General features: G+C 35.4%; 1 protein-coding gene across 2 annotated transcripts in view; it reads left to right on the top strand.

Annotated features, from left to right (window-relative positions):
* Window positions 1-16,578, top strand: part of LOC111153399 (KIAA1109 ortholog) — a 197,955-nt gene that overhangs the window by 165,906 nt on the left and 15,471 nt on the right. For both annotated transcript variants that reach the window (XM_022512407.1, XM_022512417.1), the window contains exons 64-73: window positions 250-503; window positions 1,067-1,282; window positions 2,509-2,689; window positions 3,214-3,415; window positions 5,116-5,277; window positions 6,431-6,570; window positions 7,677-7,878; window positions 12,266-12,466; window positions 13,273-13,452; window positions 15,676-15,813. In XM_022512407.1, the coding sequence (XP_022368115.1) occupies window positions 250-503; window positions 1,067-1,282; window positions 2,509-2,689; window positions 3,214-3,415; window positions 5,116-5,277; window positions 6,431-6,570; window positions 7,677-7,878; window positions 12,266-12,466; window positions 13,273-13,452; window positions 15,676-15,813 (1,876 nt within the window). The remainder of the gene's footprint in view (window positions 1-249; window positions 504-1,066; window positions 1,283-2,508; window positions 2,690-3,213; window positions 3,416-5,115; window positions 5,278-6,430; window positions 6,571-7,676; window positions 7,879-12,265; window positions 12,467-13,272; window positions 13,453-15,675; window positions 15,814-16,578) is intronic.

The raw sequence follows: 16,578 nt of genomic DNA, 5'->3' as shown, positions 1-16,578 counted from the left end.
ACTAATTAACAGGCTGATGATATGTTTATATAATGTAAAATTTCACTATAATTTTTAGTATGTCAGTAGTGTGTCTGTCTGTGGTAAGACCTTCCTTCCTTGGTGTGCCATTTCATATGATGGTTCAGAGTGAGGAAATTCAACTCTTGAGAGAATTTTAAATGCTTAAACATATATTTTTTCTTTTTCTTTTTAAAGTAAGAGATGTATAATGTGAACCTGACTCACATCTTCTCTTTTTACACTCAGTTTCCAGAGGAGACAGAACTGGACCTTTTGTCAGTAACCATTGAAGGACCATCCCATTACTCCGCAAATAGTGAAGGATCATATTCTGTGTTCAGTTCTCCCAAAACTCCAGGAGGCTATTCATCAGGCATTCCTTTCCAGCCTGAAGAGGGCCGACGGGATGACAGTTTGTCTTCTACTAGTGAAGATTCTGAGAAGGATGAAAAGGATGAAGACCATGAGAGGGAAAGGTTTTATATTTACCGGAAACCCTCGTAAGTGGCCTTTTTGTTTTGAGACCCATCAGTAGTATTTCAGAGTCTAGAACCGAGCTTTGCAGAGTTATGTGTAACTGTTAAATTTTACAGAAAAAAATCTTAATGTGCCTAGCCAAAGTGAGACTAAGAAACATATTTATGGTTTATTAATGTAATTTAGCTCCATATGACATTATTTTTTTTCTTTCCCTATTCTTTGTTCTTTTAATAAAATCAGAAAAATAGCATTTCACAATTTGCAAAAATGCAATCTCACAAATGTAGAATATAGTTCATACATTGACATTCAGACTCCTCAATAGGAGTGATTATGCCTGTGTCCTCAGCACCTAGCACGTCAGCTGGCACATAATAGTTACTGAGTGTATGGTTGTTGAATAAAATGTGACTCCATCAAACTTGGGAAAAATTTCAATTAGTATGAGCTAATTGAGTAATATGTGTGAATTTATAAAATGATAAAATTTATTTACAGACTATTGCTCACATAACATATTGGGAAATAGTTTGTTGAAAATTCTTCGAATTTAGTAAAATGTAACAGTCAGTTCTTTCTCTAGACACACATCTCGTAAAAAAGCAACAGGCTTTGCTGCTGTTCATCAGCTATTTACAGAACGCTGGCCCACAGCTCCAGTCAACCGAAGTCTTAGTGGCGCAGCTACAGAGAGAAATATTGACTTTGAACTTGATATACGGGTGGAAATTGATAGTGGAAAATGTGTTCTCCACCCAACTACCCTTCTACAAGAACATGATGATATAAGCTTGAGAAGGTAAGAATTTGGTCAGAAAAGGAGCATTTAACTTTATTGCTGTTTCCCTGAATTACAAAACTTTTTCACCCGTCTCCCAAAATACAGATTTAAAGAGTGGATTTAATCAGAGTTTTAAGTTTGAGTGGTTACTTGTATAACTTACTATTTCCTTAAACAAGTATATAAAATTTTCTGGCAACTAGAAATGCATTTCTACTTTAGATTCTAGCAATTTAATTAAAAGAGTTGTGTCTTTGTAATTCTCTTTTAAATAAGCCCAAATTTCTCAGTCTCTGTTCTTGTATTGTGAGTATTTCTGTTTTAAAGAACAGTGCAGTACTCAGAGATTTCTTGGTTATTCAGAGTTTTGGTGAATTCGGAAAAAAAATCGAGATTGGGAAACTGGGGACAAAGAGGCCTAAGTATATTGGAATGTAGCTTCAGCATTTATCTCCATCATTGAAAAAGTGGTGGTATAAATAGGTTTAAGATTAGATTATTTTTTTCTTTGAATTTTTGCCTTTATCTCCTAATCTTAAAAAGAACTAAAGAAAATAATAATTGAGACAATAGATGGGAAGTTACTAGAGATGTCAATTAAAAAGGGGGCAGAATGCTGACAACTGTTGAAGCTGGAAGATGGAGCCATGGGGGTTTACAGTTTACCATTCTGTTTACTTTTCGAATGTTTGAAATTTTTCCCAATAAAAGATTTTTATGGGCACCTGGCAGGTTCAGTCAGTAGACCATGTGACCTCGAGCCCCATGTTGAGTATAGAGATTACATTTAAAAAAAAAAAAAAGATTTTTAAGTGGTTTTTTTTTCTAAGGAGGGTTTTATAAAATGAGAAGATAAAAAAGGCACTTAAACAGTTAAATTCCTACAAATGTAGTAGTAATGATAAAAAGCATGTTAATTCATTAAAATAGATTGCTGATATTCAACTGATTTTACCTGTGTAAAGGGCAATTTCATTTGGCTCAACCTAATACGTTCATGTGAAACACCTGTGACCTCAGGAAAGACTAAAGGTGGCTGCCCTGTGTAGTTACAGAGCATACAACATGAATGTCATCCATGCATGGTGTTAGCCAGTTTTACTACAGGCACTAATGAGCTTTCCTTTTTCAGTTTTACTAATGAAGGATTATATTCAACTTGCTGTATAAGTAAAAGTTTGATTATAAACAAAAGGAGATGAATGCCTTTTTTAAAAAGATAAAAATCATTTTTCTATTTATAGGAGTTATGATAGAAGTTCCAGGAGTTTAGATCAAGATTCTCCTTCAAAAAAGAAGAAGTTTCAAACCAATTATGCTTCTACCACCCATTTAATGACTGGCAAGAAAGTACCATCTTCTCTACAGACAAAGTCTAGTGACTTAGAAACAACAGTATTTTACATTCCTGGAGTTGATGTAAAGGTAAAAACCTTAAAGTCTAGGATTAGATTATTCTTCACAGTGTTTATTTTCTATCATGTGTGTTCTTCCTTTACCGATTATATTAAAGTGAGACTTTCCAGCATTTTTCTCTGATATAACTATATTCTGAACTTAAGAAGATCCAAATTTCAGGTTTCCACTTCTTTTATACAGCTTCTTCATTGAACTTTGTTAGTACGAAGTTACTTTTTTATGCATTGATAGTCATATCATTTGCTAAACCTTTCCTTGTCCAACTTAATTAAACAACTATTTTTTAGATTATAGAGTTATAGACTCCTATAACATTAAGCTAGGAGGAACTTAATATCTGGGATGACTTTTTAAATTTTAAATGAAAAACAGCTAAGAATCTTGCTAGTATCACAGTGTTAACTTGTAAAAAACTGGAACTGGGTCTTCTGACCCCTGGATTGGTGTTCTTTCTTCCACATTTTTTTACATATGTTGGTTTTTCTCATCTTCATTATTTTAATTTTGAAAGTTTATTTGTCTTAATACAGTTGCATTACAATTCCAAGACACTAAAGACCGAATCACCCAATGCTTCCAGAGGATCTTCCTTGCCAAGAACGCTCTCTAAAGAGTCCAAGCTGTATGGTATGAAAGATAGTGCACCATCTCCTCCTTCTCCTCCTTTACCTTGCAATGTCCAGAGCAAGACTAACACCTTACTTCCTCCCCAACCCCCACCTATTCCCTCAGGTATTTCAGGAAAATATGCTTTATTTTTAATTTTTTTGGTAACCTTTTAGTCATCACTTACTTGCTCTATTGAGAATTTCTTGCAAATTCACATGTTAAAGAAAAAAATCCCATAGACTTGTCAATAACGATGGTATAAAACTCACATATAGAAGTCTGGCGCAACTTTTGGCTATTTTTCACACTGATACTACCTAGGATATCACCGTTAAAAGAATCTTAATATGCCAAATAGATTATTTACTTAACTTTTTAGATCTATTCACTTGGAAAAACTTTTACATAGTTCATATTTGGGAGTTTTTGATCTAAGTGGAAACATTAAACTTGTACTTTTAAGACAAAGTACATTGATCTTAACCACATTTATTAATTATCTATTCCTGCATAACAAATGATCCCAAACCTGGTGGCCTCTAACCTCAAACACAGTTTGTGGATCAGAAATACAGGAGCAGTTTGGCTGGCGAATCTAACTTGACAGTCTTTTGTGACATTGCAGTCAAGATATTGGCTAGGCTGTGGTCATCAGAATGCTTAACTGGGCCTGGAAAACCTACTTCCATCACATCCCATTCACGTGGTGGGCAAACTGGTACTTTAGTTCCTCCCCATTTGGGCCTGTCCACTGGCTGTATTAGTGTTCCTATAACAAGGGAACTGACTTCCCTGGAAAGAAGTGATCCAAAAGAGAACATAGCTACTAAAGTTGCAGTGTCTTTCATGGCGTAGCCTCAGAAGTCACAAACCATCACTTCCACAATATCTTATTGAGCATACAGGTCAGCCCAAGTCAGTGTGGGAGAAAACTGTACAAGGGCATGAATACCAGGAGGCAAGGGCCACTGAAGCTATTTTGGAATCTGGCTACCACACCACATGAATAATACCTTATATATTTATAGTAAAATTTCCCCCCAAAAAGGGAACATCAGGCTGAATAAGAATTAGTTCAGAAAGTTTCATTTTAGAGATGGAATTTGATATATAAATCTTTTAAAATATCTAATAAATGTGATAATGATGCATAATATTTTTTATATCACTTTTGAATTGGCAAGGCACATCTATGCCCATTAAGTATAGGACAGATACTATTATCCCCATTTTATAAATGAGGGAAGTTCAGGTTCATAGAAGTTGGACTGCTTTTCTAGGTTTACAAAACTAATATATGTTGGGGGTGGAAACCTAAGCCGAAGTTAGCTGAGTCTTAGCTATTATATTCATTCTACTCACCCAGAAATATTTCCTTTCTGAAGGAAAGAGGGATGGGAGTCATGCAGGGAGGCTTTATAAAGATCTACAAGTTAAGAACTACAGGAACACAGGAAAACCTGAAAACAACATTTTTCCTCACTTAACAAAAAATATTGTTAGTCAAATTTCTCTATATCTTCTTAAGTGGACAAAATAATGCTAAATGAGACACTAAGCAAATTTTAAACAAAAAATTGAAGCAACATTTGTCACCTAGAGCAAGTAGGAATAACTTGTATTATATGCATCATTAATTATCTTTATATTCTAATATTAATGTATCATATTTGTCAATCTGTTATTTTTATTGTGTTCTTATATAGTTTAGGAATAAGATGCTTCACCTGATTAAACTGTCATACGTAGTTCTGATTTCTCACAAAATTATTATATGTTGTATGGGAACTATTAAATTCACCTCACATTTGTAAATGTTTTAGCCAAAGGAAAAGGAAGTGGAGGAGTAAAAACAGCCAAATTATATGCTTGGGTAGCGCTTCAGTCATTGCCAGAAGAAATGGTTATTAGTCCCTGCCTGTTAGATTTTCTGGAAAAAGCTCTGGAAACTATCCCAATTACACCAATTGAAAGGAATTATACAAGTAAGTATCCTCCTTACATATTTACTTCCCCATCACAATTTTTTTTTTTTTTGAGAGAATGCAAGCGCAGTTGGGGAGAGGGTTGTTGCAGAGGGAGAACCTTAAGCAGGCTTCATGCCCAGTCCAGAACGCAATGTGGAGCTTGATTTCAGGATCCTGAGATTATGACCTGATCTGAGATCAAGAAGCAGGTGCTGAACCGACTGAGCCACCCCGTTGCTCCTGCATCACAAATATTTTTAAAATTCTATCACTTAGAAGGATTTTTAATGATGTTATACATTATGATATAATTCAGTGATCAAGAACTGTAGAACTGAAAAAGAACTTGAGAAATCATCTAGTCCTCATTTACAAATAAAATAAATCTTGGTGCGGTTATATGATTTTCCCACGGCCATAGCTAGTTAGAGACAAAATTAACATCCTTAATTCCTACATTGGCTTCCCTCTTGGACTGGAAATTTCTTGAGGGCAAAGTCTTAATTTTCTTTGCACAGTGTTTGTTATAATAGGAGGGGGATTGGAATTTGGAGAAATGAGCAAGAGGTTTGAATAGGGAAAGATGTGTGGAATGATGGGCTACAGAAGCACATTTCTGTGTGTTCATATCCCTGATCTCAGTAGTAGCATAAGAGAAAGGATATTTTTTTTTTTTAAGATTTTATTTATTTGACAGAAAGAGCTAGAGAGCACAAGTGGGGGGAATGGCAGAGGGAGAGGGAGAAGGAGAAGCAGGCTCTCCTCTTTGCAGGGAGCCTGATGCAGGGCTTGATCCCAGGCCCCTGGGAACATGACCTGAGCCAAAAGCATACGCTTAACCAACTGAACCACCGAGGTGTCCCAAGAAAGGATCTTTTGATAAATAGTTTGCCCAGAGTGTCTGGCTTGTGTAATCTGTTAAGTGTCCAAGTATTGATTTTGGCTCAGGTCACGACCTCCGGGTCGTGAGATGGAGTCCCCCATCAGGCTCCATACTGATCTTGGAGTCTGCTTAAGATTCTTTCTCTCCATCTGCTCCCCCCACCAATCCCCACCCCCGCTGCCACTTGCACACGCACATCTTCTCTTTCTCTTTCTCTCAAATAAATAAATAAATCTTTAAAAAAATAGTTTGCCTTTGCCCTAATAATAAAACTAAATATTTCAACAGCTGTCAGTTCACAAGATGAAGATATGGGACATTTTGAAATACCAGATCCTATGGAAGAATCGACAACATCATTAGTATCATCTTCAACATCTGCTTACTCTTCCTTCCCTGTAGATGTTGTGGTTTATGTACGAGTTCAGGTGGATATACTTCATTTATTCCTTTTTGTTTTAAAGAAAAATGTTTTTCTTAAGTTTACTTGAATATTTCCAGCATTATTTCCCTTAAAGTTTCTTTAACCTTGTATTCATGGACCTTTAGTATACCTATAATGGCTTAGAGATCACCTGAACCTCTGAGAAGTGTATGGACAATTTTATGTGTGTATTTACTTTTCTGCTGAGGAGGTTCATAGATCTTTGGGCTTTCAAAATTTAGATCTTATACTTCTTTGTCAAAAACAAAAATGTATAAGTTAAACCCCCCCCTTTTTTTTTAAGAATTTTCTACCCTTTTTTATTATGACACCTGTGTTTCTTGCCATTATGGTCCTTTATGGGCAAATATAAAGTGTAATTGAGATGTAAGTCAAACAGTAGTACCTTTGTTATTAGATTTTCGCTGAGTTAATGGAATTTTTATTTAATATTTTATTGTAAAATGCAGTCTTACAATTCGCCCTTTGGGAATTAGCATCTGATTGAGTCCATTTATTAAAGAGGATATGAAAACTGCTTGTAACCAAACTTTAGGCTTCAGTTTACCTTCAACTAAACTCTGATAATTTCAAGAATAAAAGAAACACTAATGGTCATCTATTCAAACTATTTTCTACAATAGCTGTTCGCCCAAGAGGTCTTCAGTAGGGAGTTTTGCATTAGCCTTTTGAAGATATGATGAAAACATGTAATGGGGGAGGGCTTGAGAGTTTATAAAATTTCTGTTATTACCATAGCTTTTAAAAAATTTTAGTATAAGAGGAATTACTTCTTTTCAAAATTTGATTGTGAACAAGTGTAATATGAACATTGACATCTTTAATGTTCTGAATTACCTAAATAATCTAATATATATCACTCGAGGTGATTCCTAAAATACCTTTTTGTTAATAAATTTTGGTTGATATATAATGTATCTGTTTGAAAGAGCTAGGACATTAAACACAAAATCCTTTAAAGTCTCAAATAATTTGCTATATGTGGACTGAAATGGAAATTAATTACGTTTTTTGGAATCCAGTGTGAAATTTTTTAACTAGTACCTGGAAACTTTTTTTTTTTTTTTTTTTGCTTCCTGCACTTTTTAGCCCTCACAGATCAAGTTTAGCTGCTTACCAGTATCCAGAGTAGAATGCATGCTAAAGCTGCCATCCCTGGACTTGGTGTTTTCTTCAAACCGAGGTGAACTGGAGACTTTAGGGACCACGTATCCCACAGAAACTTTATCCCCTGGAGGTAATGCTACTCCAAGTGGAACAAAGACTTCTGCAAGCAAAACTGGAATACCCGGTATAGAAACGCTCTTTTATTCTGCTAGTTGAAAGCCAAATACTAGAATTAGTATGTGTTTCTAAAAAAATAAATTTGGAAAAGGAGAATATATGAGAATTACAGCATTTATAGAAAAATATAGAGAGATCAAAGTTTTTTTTAGTATATTTTGGTACAAGGGAATGGCAGTTGGTTAGCATTTTTTGGTTGGCTTGAATGTACACCCTATAAGCATTATGAAGTAACTGTCATATTATACATTTAAGTACTTTTGAATGTTTTATGCTCTATTTTTTACATTTAAGAATAATCAGTGTTACAAATGGAAAATAAGACATAGAGTGTTATCTTGCAAGAATTTATCACCGTGAATTAAAATGAGGGGTAGTGTGTGTGTGTGTATGTGTGTGTGTGTGTATTCAATCATAATTTTGTGTGTTTGTGTGTGTGTGTGTGTGTGTGTATATATATATATATATATCAATCAAATGTCCATTTCATGAAAGATTCTGTTTTTAACATACAACCAATAATTTCCTGGTGAGATAGTCACTGTTCACTTTATTAAAGCTTGAGTCATTTCTGCCCTAAAAATCATAGAAAGATCGCATATGCAAATGATAAAGATTTTATTGACCATTTGTAAAGAGACTAGAATGAATGAAAATTGATAATTATTAATAAGAGAACTATCATTAAGAGAGTGGTTCATAACCAGAGGTAAAAAAAGCCCCCATGGGATATTTTGCATGTAGTGCATGTAATGGCTAAAGCAAAACATTGCTTTGCAGTGTGAATCTTTGAAAGTTTTCATCGTAAAATAGGAAAACAAAAAGTTGATATTTTAGAAATAAAATTTTGCTAATATGGTAGCCCACTGTCACACTTAGCTCCAGAATATTGCTGTTGGAATTGTGTTGTGGTCTGTAAAAATATTGGAGTTATAGTGTCAGTTTTTGAAAAACCTACTTTTTATTATAAAATTAACTCACTATTCATTATAGAGAATGTGGAGAACAAGAGTACTAAAAATGAAAATAATATCCTTTTATCAGAGGTAACCAATATTATAATTTCCTACCTACTCTTCAGCATTTTTGTAGATACAGTCTTCTTCCCAGGCAAAATTTAAATATGATCTTTTCTGCTATGTATCTTCTAAAAACTTAAAATATAAGTTTTCCCAAAGTATTAAATATTCATCTCTAAAATAACTTTAATGATTTCATGATAATCCATCATTTTGATCATACATTTGAGACTACCTGAGCTTTTTGTTTTCTATTTTGTAAATAATATTGAGTTTAATATTTTCGTATATAAATCAACATCCTTAGGATAAATTCTTAATAGTGGAATTCCTAAGTCAGAGAGAGTGAACATTTTTAAAGTGTTTGATATGTTTTACTCTTCTAGTAAATAAAAGATTTCTGCATCCTCATCACAGTGTGTGTAAACACCAGGTTCACTGTGTTCTTCCCAACATTACGCTTTAAATTTATTTTTAACCATTGTTAATGTGCTGGCCTAAAATTTTTTTTAATTTATTTTTTATTTTAATTATTTTTATTAACATATATTATTTGCCCCAGAGGTACAGGTCTGTGAATCATCAGGCTTACACACTTCATAGCACTCACCATATCACATACCCTCCCCAATGTCTATAACATAACCACCATCTCCATACTCCCCCTTCCCCCAGCAACCCTCAGTTTGTTTTGTAATATTAAGAGGCTCTTATGGTCTGTCTCCCTCCTGATCCCATCTTGTTTCATTTGTTCCTTCCCTACCTCCCAAGCCCCCCACTTTGCCTCTCAAATTCCTCATATCAGGGAGATCATATGATAATTATCTTTCTCTGATTGACTTATTCCGCTCGGCATAATACTCTCTAGTACACATGCCCCTTCAGATCACTACATTGGTATCTTTAGAGTAAATACTCAGTAGTGCGATTGCTGGGTCGTAGGGTAGCTCTCTTTTCAACTTTTAAGGAAACTCCATGCTGTTTTCCAGAGTGGCTGCACCAGCTTGCATTCCCACCAACAGTGTAGGAGGCTTCCCCTTTCTCCGCATCCTTGCCAACATCTGTTGTTTCCTGTCTTGTTAATTTTAGCCAAGCCTAGGAGTAAATCCCACTTGGTCATGGTGAATAATCCTTTTAATGTACTGTTGGATCCTGTTGGCTAGTATTTTGGTGAGAATTTTCACATCCATGTTCATCAGGGATATTGGTCTATAATTCTCCTTTTTGGTGGGGTCTTTGTCTGGTTTTGGGATCAAGGTAATGCTGGCCTCATAAAATGAGTTTGGAACTTTTCCTTCCATTTCTATTTTTTGGAACAGTTTCAGGAGAATTGGTATTAATTCTTCTTTAACTGTTTGGTAGAATTCCCCTGGGAAGCCGCCCGGCCCTGGGCTCTTGTTTGTTGAGATATTTTTGATGACTGCTTCAATCTCCTTACTGGTTATGGGTCTGTTCAGGTTTTCTATTTCTTCCTGGTTCAGTTTTGGTAGTTTATAAGTCTCTAGGAGTGCATCCATTTCTTCCAGATTGTCAAATTTGCTGGCATGTAGTTGCTCATAATATGTTCTTTTAATTGTTTGTATTTCTTTGGAGTTGGTTATGATCTCTCCTCTTTTGTTCATGATTTTATTAATTTGGGTCCTTTCTCTTTTCTTCTGGATAAGTCTGGCCAGGGGTTTATCAATTTTATTAATTCTTTCAAAGAACCAGCTCCTAGTTTCGTTGATTTGTTCTACTGTTCTTTTGGTTTCTATTTCATTGATTTCTGCTCTGATCTTTATGATTTCTCTTTTCCTGCTGGGTTCAGGGAGAGGGAGAAGCAGGCTCCCTACTCAGGAGCCCAACTTGAGGCTCGATCCCAGGACCCTGAAATCATGACCTGAGCTGAAGGCAGACACTTAACCAACTGAGTCACCCAGACCCCCCAGCAGTATCTGTTGTTTCAAAGGATCTTTATTGAATTTTACTGGGGTGTGGGTCAGTGCCAGGGGTTGAAGAGATGGTAGTGAACCTAGCTAGCAGATACGTTGCTGCTAATGTTGACCTAAGTTGAATTTGGAGAAACAGATGATAAGCAAACAAGCATATTTTAAGTGGAAATGTGAAGTGGGTGAGTATGGGTTAGCCAAGCAGAGAGTTGGGATGATGAACACTTTAGGTAGAGAATACAAAATCCATGAAGCAGGAAAGAATTTGGCAAGTTTAAAAAACAAAAACAACTAGTATAAGTGGAGTATGGCAAATAAAAGGTAGATTGGTATGAAAAAGATTTAGAGAGACGGGAAAGAGCCAGATCATGTGGGGAAGCCACTGAAGGTTAAACAGGAGAGTAGACGTGAGATTCTGATTTATACCTTTGGAACACCACCAGTCCAACTGCAGTGTGGTAGTTGATTGGAGGAGAACAAGAGTAGAAGGAAGCAGAAAGAACAGTTGGCCATTTCAGCAGTACCAGAGCTGATAACTGCTTAGACTAGAGTAACAATAGTGAGATACAGGGAAATGGACAGGCTTAGTATATGTTCCTAGACATGAAATGACAATGGTAATAAATTGCAAGGATGACAGATAACTCCCAGGATTCTGGCTGAGCTGTGTCCTTGGAAATGTCACTTACTGGAGATGGGGAGACACTGGAAGAAAAACAGATTGGGGGTAAAGATCAAGAGTTCAGTTTTGGACTTGGTAAGCTTTAAATGCTTGTGACACATTCTAGTAGGATGCCAAGTAACCAGTTGCAATATGAATCCAAAGGAGGTCTATATATTTTAGAAATACATATTTTGAAATTATTAGCAAAACCATATAATGTTCTCCTAAGATGCTTTACTCATATTTTTTACATTTAAAGTGTATTTTGGATTAGTCTGTACACCTGTGGTAAGTGGTGCCAATGGGGATACTTGCTTCTTCTCAGAGAAAGAGATTTTAACTTTCTGCATTTGTGTACCTTACTCTATTTCCACTGCTGGCTATGGAAATGTGGACTCCAGTTATATGATTTGGATTTTTTATAGTTTGTTCTCCCCCTTCGCTTAAGCCCCAGCTATTTTTTGGCTCTTCTACTGCCTGCTTGCAATGGAGCAAAGGAGAAAAGAAATGGCAAACTATGGAGTTGGCCAATCAAATGTCTAAATAATTGTCTCAAAGATGAACATAGTATTAACCCCAGTTAACAGAAAAAATTAATTAGAAAGTACATCTAAGTCTTTACTTTGATATGATGGTTTTAAATCTATCGATCAATTAATGTTTGTGTATTTCCATTTTAATTTCAAGTCTTGTTTTGTTTGGTTCTTAAGAATGTATTAAGTGACAGGCTTTTAAAATTTTCTGTGGCTTATAAATATTTTGGACTTCTGGTTTTCATTATAGGTTCATCCGGCCTGGGCAGCCCTCTTGGCAGAAGTCGACATAGTAGTAGTCAGTCGGATCTGACCAGTTCTAGCAGCAGTTCATCTGGTTTGAGCTTCACTGCATGCATGTCTGACTTTTCCCTTTATGTATTTCATCCGTACGGAGCAGGGAAACAAAAAACTGCTGTTTCTGGGCTCACATCTGGATCAGGAGGACTAGGTATACTTAAGAGTGTTTCCATCTTTTTGAATTTATAGCACCTTTTGAAGCTTTGATCTTTTTAGAAATCATAGTACCTTTAATAATGGATATAAAACAAGATCAGAAACTTCATTTTTCTTCTGGACAATATCCTGTCTCTGCATAAGTAGAAATATGAAATAAATAATTCAGGTGAATTAATTATATAAGAATTTTAAACAATATTTTGTAAGTGACATATGCAGCACAACAGTCTTTGGATTTAAAGGAATATTTATATTAAATATTTAAATGTTCTACCACATCATTATTTGTGTAAGAAAATTGTATTCTACAAATAGTAAATTTTTAAAGTGTGTGCATCACATTTGTCAATTTAAAATGAAACTACCTTCTGCTGCTGCTGCTTCTCCTTCTTATCATTATTTAGCCAACTTAAATTTCACTGTCATTTTAAAGTGCAGATTTACCACTAAAAATATATGAAATGTTGATATTAGTGAACATCTCTTGATTTACTTAGAGAAGTAACAAAAACATATACTCCATGTCAGTGCTAGTTTTTGTTGGGGAAGTATTATAAAAATCACTATTGTTTATGGACTTGAAACTATTAAATCTGTTGTTGAGAATGCTAATACTCATTAGATCATTCTTCTTAAATTTTTAGCCTCACTTAAAGTGATTTTAATTGATGGCATATTCCAGTGTATTAGATAATTTCATGTAACTAGATAGTTGCGTATATGTATATATATACATGTATTTATGTGTGTGTACGTGTGTGTGTGTGTGTTTGTTGTGTTTTTGTTTTTGTTTTAAAGGGAATGTGGATGAAGAACCCACTTCAGTCACTGGTCGAAAAGACTCACTCAGTATAAACCTTGAATTTGTAAAAGTGAGTTTGTCTCGGATAAGGCGTTCAGGAGGTGCCTCATTTTTTGAAAGTCAGTCTGTAAGCAAGTCTGCAAGCAAAATGGATACCACACTAATCAATATATCTGGTACTTGTATAGTTTTTAAAAATGCTATTTTTTGGAATTAAGTAAGGTCTCCTTTTTAACAGTGTTTATATATTAAATACATTTAATAGTATTAAGTTTTTAGTGATGAATGATTTAAATGAGAGGAATTACATTCTAGGCCAATGTACTATCTCAATTCAAGTAAGCAACGTTAAGAATATGATTTCTAGGTAAATGCATAGAAATGTCACCTAACGGCCAAAATATGCTTCGTTAAATCACTGAAAAGTTTTCTTCACTTCTCTACCATGAATTGGTAAAATTTCTGATTTTTCATTAGCTTAGTTTTCTGATTGTGAATTCTTGAAACACTAATGAGGGATGATGGTTAAAATTTTTTTACGTAGTGTCATGAGATCTTAAGCTGTGTATGTGTGTATTGCTAGCTTTGTCACTAGCCATAAACCTATGGACAAATCACTTGCTCACTTTCTTTATGTTGCGACTTGACTGTTTAAAATTATATGCATGTGGAATATTTTGAAGAGTTGGGAGTACTGTGGGAGTGAAAACCTTTAAAGTTAGTAATTGCACAAATATAGTAAGTACACTTAGAGCTAATATTCAACAGACATACACTGAGTCTATATGTTACAGTGAACTTGTGCCGCTACTCTCCTAGATGATTTAGGGTGCCGGCATGAATAAGGAAAGGTCTTAAAAGTAGACAAATAAATGACAGTGCAGTGTGATTAATGCTGTAATGGAGGTTTATATAAAGAGGAAGAAATGAATTGTTTTATTCAGGAGATCAGAGAAGGAAGGCTTCACAAAAGAAATGATATTTGGGCCAGATCTTCAAAATAATGTAAACAGATTCTTGGCTATAGCAACATGGTCTTTAATGGTACAGAAGCATCAAAAAGTATGCTCTTGGATCATACTTCATTTCACTGAGGCAAAGCATAAGTGTAACTGAACATTTAACTGTTGCATAGTTAAATGTCCCAAGGGAGAGAGGAAGTGGCTAGAGGGAAAGCTGGTAAAATAGAGCAGGACCAGATTGTTGGGAGACTCCTATGGCAGGCTAAGGAACAGGTTCTGATCCTTTGGGCAGTGAAAAACCACTAGAGGTTTTTAAGAAATGTGATGACAATACTGTGGCTAAAGATGACAGTATTGTATTGTACACTTTAAAATCTGTGAAGACCAAAAAAAAAATCTGTGAAGATAGATCTCATCTTAAGTGTTCTTACCACACATAATAAATTTGTATATGGATTATAAAATAACATGTTTGCATTAAAAAAAGGAAATGGGATAATGCTTCGGATCTGTGTTTTAGAAAGAGTCGATGGCAGTGTGAAAAATGTGAGAGACGCTTGAAAAGACTGTTGAAATAGACCAAGCAATAGGGATTAAAGCCCTGAACTGTGACAATAAAAAAGAAGAGGGAATGGTTTTGAGAGAAATGGAACCCACAAGCTTGAGTACAAGTTGTGTAAGGAGTAGAGGAGACAGGGATGCCTCGAATTTTTAGCTTAGGTGACTGAAGGGACAGTGGACCATCATTAACTTAGATCAAAAATAAGGAAGCGCCTAATAGGATGTTTATGTGGGAGAGCCTGGTAGATAATTGGCTGATGGACTATGTGGATATAGACTCAGACTGAAACAGAAATGTTGGTTTGGGGGACGCTGGTGTGTAACTCCTTATGGAAGAAGCTCTGGTGGAGGAACAGAAGAGCATGTAAAACTGGGGCAGAAGAGTGCTCAGAGCAGAACCCCAAGAAGCAGCCATCACAATGCCTTCAGACTGACAAGTCCCTGCTCTTTGTCTAAAAGGAAAACAGTAGTTCTTGCCACACACTGTTTGGTTTGCAACTACTGTTGAGGAAGTTTGTGTTCCTGGCCATCCCGATTATTCCATTTCCATATTTGAGAAGAACCCTGTGTTAAACTGAAAGCTGTCAATAAGTCTGATCTTTAGAACTTCTCAGAATTTCATGATAAACTGACAGTAGAATTCCAAGTTGCCCTCACCTCAAAAAAAGAAATGGGAATAGTGTAAGAATGTGCTATTTTTATCATTTGTGGAAGGAACAATACCACTTCCTAATCATACCATGTAACTTTTTTTGGTATTTCATTATTTATAACATTATTATAATTCAGTTGTGTAATATGTCATACCTACCATACGACAATATTAAAGGTTTTGGAAATCTGTTCTCTAACAGATTTTGTTTATTTATGTATCAGCTGTATGTGATATAGGGTCTGCCTCCTTTAAATATGATATGCGTCGACTCAGTGAAATTCTGGCATTTCCAAGAGCCTGGTATAGGAGAAGTATTGCAAGACGCCTATTCCTTGGAGACCAAACTATAAATTTGCCAAGTAAGCTTGCTATGTAATTGTAATTATACTTAGGTTACTTTTAATTTTGGTTATAGTAGTAACAGGAATCAATGATTGATACCACAAACTTTGTCTTACTTGCTAAGTTGTACCATGTAATTCATTCACTCATTCAGCAAATGTCTGCTGAATGCCTCTAATGTGCTAACCACTGGGGATACATTGGTATTGGAGATCACAAAAAGCTTGCCCTCTTAGACATTGCATTCACCAGGCTGATATTCTATAATGATTATTCTATAATTTGCAAAATCTGAAAATGCAGAAATACCATCTAACTGCCCAAATTAATCATGGTTAATTAAGCATGGGAAACAGAAAATGTTGGGGATATGCTATCATGTTGCCTGCATTATTTTCTTTTAGACTTAGATGTTGTTGTAGTAGCATACTGTGTAAGTGAAAGGTAGAGTTAACAGGATACAGTAGAAAATACTAGAAATCCAGGTTTGAGTCTATCCCTTATTTATTTATTTATTTATGAGAGAGAGGGTGCACACATGCATGACGTGGCGGGGGTGGGGCAGAGGGAGAGGAAGAGAGAGAATCCCAAGCAGGCTCCCCACCCAACACGGAGCCTATCCATAGCTGGATCTGACAGCCCTGAGATCATGACCTGAGCTGATTTCAAGAGTCAGATGCTTAACTGACTGAGCCACCTATTCCCTTATTTGTAGAGTGGAAAAAAGAGTACCTGTGTTGCCCCTCTCATGAACTTCCATGAGAATTAAATAGAATAACATG

The sequence above is a fragment of the Enhydra lutris genome, unplaced genomic scaffold, assembly GCF_002288905.1.
Source record: "Enhydra lutris kenyoni isolate GAN:26980312 unplaced genomic scaffold, ASM228890v2 scaffoldscaffold3, whole genome shotgun sequence".
In the NCBI taxonomy this organism is placed as follows: Eukaryota; Metazoa; Chordata; class Mammalia; order Carnivora; family Mustelidae; genus Enhydra; species Enhydra lutris.
The sequence above is the reverse complement of the archived record's forward strand: the minus strand, read 5'-3'. Positions and strand labels throughout refer to the sequence as shown.